Below are 8480 nucleotides of genomic sequence, written 5' to 3' on the forward strand. Positions count from 1 at the left end.
CAGAACTCAGTTAAATTTAGCCAGACTACGGTCCAGAGACCCTTAAATAAACCAGTAGGAAAAATAAGAAAATGTAAAATAACAAAATATTATGTACAATAAATAAATAATAAATATTTTTTAATCGCAAATCAACAATCAACAATGAATATGAATATAAATGATTAATCATTCATATTGATTAATCATGTTGATAACAAGAAGTTTGATATTTATCTTAAATAAAAAAAAATACATTCGTCAATTTCCTGCACCTATCTTAGACGTCCATATGACCTCCAGAAAAGTTATCAAGTCTGACGATCAAATGTTGAACGGCATATTGAGGTCTAAATGGGGTCATGGTTAGACGTCGAAATAGCGGACCTAGTTTGCACGTCGTGTAGACGTTCAGAATTGGTCATGGACCGACGGACGCAATATAGACCTGATCTGCACGTCAATCAGACGTCTAATGTTTAGTGGGAAGTCTCTCGGTTAAAGTATGCCAGAGCAGTTCATTGTTGAAAATGTCTGTTGATTTTTTTTTTTTTTTGGGCTTCTCCATTCATTTCAATGGGAAATTTATCGCGGTTTTTCGCGAATAAATTCGCGAAAAACTCGTCAATCCCTTATAAAAGTAATAGCACGGGATTCGGGATCAAAACACACGTTTTGATATATCATGTGTTGGGGTCCTCTCGCTGGTTCGGGCCGCATTAATCGGCGAAAAAGGGCGGAAAATGAATAACTAGAAAATTCCCGCAGGAAATTTTGAGAGTGACTCGAGGGCTGCTGCCGGGGTTATTAAAAAAAGAAAAGGAAAAAGATGTTAGCATTACCAATACTAATGTTGGCATTACCATTTGCCACGCTAACGCGCGGCGCTGACGCACTAAACTACACAGTAAATTTTGCAGTGTTAAAGTAACACTTAGAGTTAAATTTAACACCATTTCCGAGTGTATTTGGTCCAACTCGGAATTAGTGTTAAATTAACTCTTACCATAGTGTTTAGAATTTAGAGTTAAATTAACTCTAAATAGAGTAAAAATTTAACACTCACTTACACTGAATAGTGTTATTGAAATTTTACACCAAAGGTTAAATAACACTGAAGAGTGTAAATATTATTCTTGGTAGAGTTGATAATTCACTCTTCTATGGTGTCAAATCAATTCTGATTGAGTTCCATTCCAGTACAGATTAACACTCTAATAAGTGTTGATATTACACACTACTGTGTTGATAATTTACTCTCTTGCAGTGAAAAACAAGCTCTTATAGAGTAAAATTCTAACTGTATAGTGTGAATGAAATTTGACACCATTTCTGAAAATAAATCTTAGCAGTGTTAATTTTACACTTTTGTAGTGTCAACTTACATGCAACACCATTAAGTGAGTAAAAATCACAAGTTTCCACAAAATAATGCATTTAAGAACTTTATTAGCAGCTCTCAACTATGTCAGGCTGAAATATCATCTCATGAAAACATCTCATGTAGAATACAAATCTACATTTAAAACATTGACCTTAAGTCTGCATAAAATGACAATATGGAACAACATAGAAAGAAGAATCTGTCGTTCCATACTTCAATTGTACATCAAATGGTCTGAAGTAACGCAGCTCATTTATGTTCAACATCTTTAGAACCCTGTCAGGATGCAGCCTGACCTCTGTTTCCTGTGGAGATAAGCACTGTAAAGCTGCATCTTTAGCTTGACTATGAATCTCAGAACACACTTCTTCCATAGAGGAAACAAAACTATTTACAGCAGACTGACTTAATCCGGCTGCCTTGAGTTGTGCAACAGCAGAAGCACACATATCTAGAGTGCTCCTATTGGAGTTTCTCAACAGTTCAGATGTTGTGGTTACCTCATCTTTGTTACCCGTCAGCGATGTTGTGGCTGTCTCATCTACATTAGCTGTCACCACCTCTCCTGTGCTCAAATTAACATCAGTGTCAACCTCCTGGTCAATATACTCAGTGTGTTTGGTGTTTAAATGTTTCCTAAAACCAGAAAATGTACCAAACACACATCCACATCCAGTCTGGGCACATTTAAGCCTGAGATTTTTTCCAGGTAAGTAACCATGAACTAATCGTAAATGCCTAACAAGCATATTTGAACTTGTTAACTCAGCCTGACAAACAAAACACTGCATGATAGAGGAGAAACTTCAAGCACTAATGAAGCAACCTCGCCCTAACTTCAGAGACACGAGGACTTTCCTTGACCTTGCCGACATCAATGTTGTACACTGTGGTTTGGATAAAAGTGTACATGTTGTGGAGCATGCTGTTGTATGATGTGCCAAACACAAAATGAGCCTTAAACAGTTCATCAAAGGCACCAAGAGAAGAGGTTGACCTGCAAGGTATGGCATTCTTGTCAAGAATGATGAAGAACTGATGGATGGATTGCATTCTTCTTAACTCCAACAGCCAGGAGATAGGGTTGAGCTCTGGTGGTGATGGCATCGAGATGCTCTTGAATGTTTGTTCCACTCTGCGAAGACAAACACATGAAGATATGATTACAATTGGACAATTGTAATACATAAAACCAAAACAAAAAGAACAGAAAAACTAAATAATAATACTTTAAGTGAGACATATTCACCACCAACTAGTTGCTTAGAATACACGTTAGCATCATATTGGCTGTCAGTACTCATTACAAAGCACTTTATTAATGCCTTATTGTGCATGACCATATTCTACAACTATTAGGCAATTATATAAGATTTGTCCCTCAATAACCTCCAAAAACACAAACCTTCTTGAAGACCACAAGATGCTTCTCTGCTTGGGATGCCGAAACCTTTCCTGGTCTCTTCCGACCCTGAGCAGAGGGTGGAATCAGGTGTAGCAGCAATAAAACCGACGAAAGGTCACTGTCCCAACCTGTAACAACAATCGTGTGTTCAATCTCAACACACTTCAGTTATGCGGGCTGTCAACAAAATTCAGTGGCTCTGCAATGGCAGTAGCATTTAAATAAATAAAAAAAAAAACAATAACGGAAAGATAGCAGTTTTATATCATCACAAGAAGTTATCCAAATCAAACCATGGGACAAACACTTCAGTGCTTTTGAAGTTTTGTTCAATATACTGCGTACATAATGTCCTCTTACATTTATCACACATCCAGATATGTAAATGTTTAGATATGATAATTATATATTCCAAGTATATGAGAGCAGCAGAAGAAGAACACGAACAATTATCTTACCAAAGTCAACATCAACTTCAGTGCCATCCTCAGGAGGATCAGCTGCCAGCAAGAGTTCTTCAAGCTCACTTGTGGATAGAAGCTTTCTGCATTGTTGGATGATCTTTTTCTTGAACATGACCGGCCACCTCTCCAGAAGCTTGCTTGAGGTATCCTCTCCAAACATCAGAATGAAATCCTGTTCAACCTGGGGTGGGGTGGTGATGGGTGACAATTTCAATTTCAGGCAACCAAAGTTAACGAGTGATAGTTATTGGGGTATTACTACAACGCCTGTCTACCGTCTTATAAAAACTATTCAACTGTCATAATGTTTTCAAAATAATGATAGATAATTACCAAGCCTTTGACGTCTTTAAAACGTGGAAAGTCAGACAGTATGTTGCTCGACTGCTGGGGGTCAAGGACCATGTTGCGGCGATACACAAACGTCAGTTTCATTTTCTTGTTGACAGTGTCCTCATCAGCTGAATGTTTCATCAATGAGATTGCTTCGTTGCACTCATCTTCAGTCAGGGCAGTCTCTGGATCGAACTCGGACTCTCGTCTGACAGTTGGTCCTCCAGACATGGCTTCACCAGATGATCCTTTGGCTGATTCTACATAACATGGGAAAATACAGTATTATAAATACTGATATCAAAAACAGTTTTAGAAACCTGGCAAACTTTTAAAGAGGTACTCTTTACTCTTTATACCAAAAGTATAAACTTAATTACTGACTGTACTGTGATGAAACATATCAGTGCTGGTGTTAATATTGACATTTTTTTCTTCACAACTTATGATTATTACTATTATTTTGTGCATTGAAAGTGGCTCAAAATGTCTACTGTTTTGAATCACCCTAAAATTTGCCATGCCAGCCTGTAGACAAAGTCAGAGGAATTGAAGGGTGTAGTTAGACTTCAAGAAAAATATTGTATTATTTTAAACATTATGTGCAACAAATGCAATAACTGATCTTGCGACTGTTTTGTTCCATACATTTTTCCAGTATTACCTCCAAACGACGATCGCCTGTCTTTAGCTGTGCCTCTCTGAATAGTTTTAATCCTCCAGGCCAAGTACCCAGTTCCACTCTCACCATCATAATAGTGCTCCTTGGAGGATGAAAGGATAACAAAAAAAAAGACATTCATTAATAACATTTAAAAGTGAAAACAACAGGCTCCGATAGGATTCAAAATTTTTCAATACAGCATTTAACATTACTACAACCATTACTGTGTGCAACTCACATAGCCACTCTTAGAGAATGGGTCACTGAGGTAGGGGAATAAGGTCACTATTCCTCTGGCGTACATTTCTTTCACTTGTCTGGGTGGGGATGTACTGCAAGGAGAAAGGGGTTTGCGGTTATATTCACTGGATTTAATTTCGATTTCAAATTAATCTCTAAGCAGAACACAAGGACTGTTAACAAATTACCCATTCTTTTCTGTCATGTCAGCTGCTAGTATGTTGACCATTTTTCGTCTGGTTTCATCAGTCAAGGATTTGGTTCGCCTGTATTCATTTATTACACGTTCCCCACCAGGTTTGTTGGTAAGAACGGATTCCACCAACTTGAAACACAATACAAAACAATTCAGCACATTAGGACTATATCCACTGCAAATCAGAGTTCACTTAAATGCTGGAAATAAATTCATATCATGGCTAAAGATGTCCCGATTCAATCTCAAAGATATCGGCGGAACAATCAGCAGACTACAGACAGTTTATTAATTCAGGTAAAGGCTGCACCGAAGTAACAAACACTGAAGAGCTCCATCCAGACAGTGACAAGGTTATAAGGATTACAGAGAGGATTTGTTAATTTATATTTTATTGTTAAAGATAATAATAATAAAAACAAGCATATAAATTTAATTGATTTTAATAACTTTGATGTACTTGAAGTGTACACTTTATTATAATAAAATAAAAAACTTTCAGGAGCTAAAAAACAAAAAACTTCAAGACATAATGAGATCAACAATGTCTTCCAACCACGTAAATGTCATAAGAACTTATTTATAAGAACTTACTTGCTCAGCTTCTGCGTCCAACCTCTGGCGTTTTCTGGAGGGACTATCGGAAATGATGTCTGTGTCCTCAGAGTCCAAGGAATTGAGGGATGATGGTTGGGATTGCTCAGGAGAGGCTACCGTGGAAACAGATTCTAATCATGAATTGAGAAATCGAAATAAGAACACATTATATAGAGTTTGCTGATAACCCTAACCTGTCACTTCTCATAAACATCATAACATAATAGAAATTTAACAGAAACAAACCTGAGTCATATTTGATGGTTAACACCCCAGTGGAGGGATCCGTTACTACATCCTGAAAAACATCTTCATCCAACTCAGTCCCTGAACTGTCGACAACTTTCACACCTTCTGTTACAGCTGGGACACCAAACTTTGCAAATGCTAGGACACAGGAACAAAAGCTAGTGTAAACAAGAAAACCATTGCTTATCTAATGATAACATTTCACTACTCACTTAATATTCACTGAATCTGGATTACCTTTTACAGTAGGGCTCAAACAAACACTTAATGTGAATTAAAATTATTTTTTATGTTTTTGTACCAACTATACTTTAAACAATGCATCCAAAGTTAAGGGTGTGGTTAGAAAGGGTAACACAAAACACATATAGACGTTTGTAAGATATTGATTAATTCCAAAATCCAAGAACTTAAAATTTTCCATCATTTTATATTAATATTCCAGTATATCAATTTTAAACAGCTACTATTACTATTAGCATTTAAAGCTCCTTGTGCAAATCTTAATTCCCTGCAGAGAGTATCAGCACAGTTCATGGTTAAAGTTCATGTGCTCATTATTACAATAAACAAAAACTATATGCACTGTATTCCCTCAAATTTGAGAATATACATAACATACATAAGAATATCATGCATTTCAACTGAACAGTCCAGAAGCGAGGCCACCTTTTGAGGTGAATCACGTTCACTTTGAATATAATAAAGTTTGTTTCAAGCCACCAAACTGCTGGGAAATAATCAGCTATTTTGCAGAAATGACCAGTAAGATTTAATTTAACTTAATCATGTCATCTTCCTGAAGGTGCCCAAGCCCAACTGTCATACGGATTTACTTTACATTGCTGTAGTAACGTTACTTAATCCTACCGTTACAATACAAAAACCACCGGGCGCGTCCGCATTACATGTGCTATTCAATGTTTCAAAACCCACCGGCAGCCGTGGTACGGGAAGCGTCACCAAAGCGGGCCTCCGCTGATCTATTTTTGACGGACACCGCGGGCAGCCCGCTTCAACACAGAGCACCTCGAGCGGGCAGAAGCCGGACACAGAAAAAGCAGAGAGGATCCGGTCGATTTTCAAAATAAAACACACCGCGCAAACTACCGGTAGTAAAAACAGACAAAAGAGAAACTAATTAACTACGTAGCATATTTACACACGGAGAAGCAGATCTAGAAGCACATAAACGAAAGAAAATGACAAAAATCTGAGCAAGTAAACAGAGTCTGGCGGGCTAATCGCTTCTGAAACGCTCCCGCTAGGGTTTGAAGTCGCGTGCAGGACCGACCAAAACAGCGTCACGTGACAGAGACGTGCGGGTTTCGGGGTTAAATTTAATGTCTCCAACACATTAAAAACGACAACGTCTGTCAGTAACACCTGCGGTAACTTTAAAATACAAAAGACAACGCTTACTCAGTACCCAGAGTTAATGTCTACCCGCTCATGCAAAGGCAACGGATAGTCCAGCTAACATGAACTTTAGCTAGTTTAGCCAACTCCCCACACTAGCAATCTTCGCTATTCCACTATAATATTTGAACGTCACAAAGAACTACACAATCACACATCCACACTGTATTAACAAAGTTAACATAACTCTTGATAATTTGAGTGTTTGCTAGTTAATGTTAATTAGCTAACGTTAGCTACCTTAATGCTGCTCGCACATGGACTTGACATTCACTCGGCCACTACACATTAGCCGTCTGAAATTCGGCATTTGAAGACATAAAACGAGTTAAAGTTCACAGTTAACAGTGATATAAAGTCATTCTAAAATGCTGCTTCTGTTGAAAGGACAAATAATGCGTTTAATAGTCAATTAGGAGACACTTACCGCAGTCCTTCGGCACGAAGAAAATGGCGGCCTGAAATTTCCATTAGACGAGGGGGGTGGGCGGAGCTTTCCAGAGTACGTTTGACACTCCGTAGTTTAACGACGTATATTTTCACCAACACTGGGCGGTATCTTACTCCAGCTGTTGTTGTAATAACTCTGAAGGAGTCAATGTACTTTGACACTGCATATTTAACACTGTAGAATTTACTTTGAGCTAAGGGTAGAGATTAGCACAGTCACGCGCACACACACAATAGAAAACATTCAGCTCAGATGTACACACAGAGCAAGCAGAGTGACAGTCACCTCAAAAAATGTCTTGCTTTACCTCTCTGTTACTGCCTGTCTGTCTTTTACCCTCTCTCTGTCTCTTTCTTTGTTATTTACTTAAATAAACTGAAATTAACTGCCAAGGACTACAAAAATGGCTGCAGCTGTGGCCCTGGCCTGAGGCTGCCATGGTGACTCTGCTGGTTGCCATGACTACTCACAGACACAGGGGAGGAGAAGGAAGAAATTTTGATTTTTTGCCCTCTGACAGTCCTCGCATTTGGGCTCACTGAGGCAAAACCAAAGCTCACATCAGAAAAAAAAACCAGACAGTGATTGGCAGGAGAAGTTCCCGAACACACTGATGTAATTTTGGTGTCTCTGGAGTAAATATTGTGGAAACTGTGGCGAGTATAAGAAGAGGGTGGATTCAGCTTTCCTCGAAAATCAGCTTCATATTTTGAATGGGAGTTTATTGGCAGTTGGAGCGGGACACTCCTCACTCTGGGGCACGCCATTCAAATTCAGAAAATGTCTCGTCTTAGGCGAGCACATTGTATGAATCAGGACAAGTTCCTCTACAAAAGTGGAAAAAATCTAATGTCTACGATGTAAGATGTGCCCAGGAGCAGCGTGGAAAGAGAAAAATTTCAGTGAATTTCAGACAGCCTCTACCACTCTAGCCTCTGAGGTCTCCCACTCTAGGCCGAACATTCCACGCAATACACACCCATTATAAACTCAGAAATTTCACATGATTGATCACGATGATTGACGAGTGATTGATCGAAAAGTATAAAAGATATCAAAAATCTGAATAGAACTTTTATAGAGGACAAATTTACCTACA

General features: G+C 38.4%; 1 protein-coding gene across 1 annotated transcript; it reads right to left on the bottom strand.

Annotated features, from left to right (window-relative positions):
* Positions 1-508: 508 nt before the first annotated feature.
* On the bottom strand, positions 509-7588 carry LOC311498088 (uncharacterized protein). Its single transcript, XM_084558529.1, has 4 exons — positions 3566-7588; positions 3227-3413; positions 2769-2896; positions 509-2498 (listed from the first exon to the last, which is right to left on the bottom strand). Exons 1-4 carry the CDS (start codon positions 3794-3796, stop codon positions 2382-2384), a joined length of 663 nt encoding a protein of 220 aa, XP_084414655.1. The 5' UTR covers positions 3797-7588; the 3' UTR covers positions 509-2381.
* Positions 7589-8480: the final 892 nt, after the last annotated feature.

The sequence above is a fragment of the Chelon labrosus genome (assembly GCF_963514085.1).
Source record: "Chelon labrosus genome assembly, chromosome: 2".
Lineage (NCBI taxonomy): Eukaryota > Metazoa > Chordata > Actinopteri > Mugiliformes > Mugilidae > Chelon > Chelon labrosus.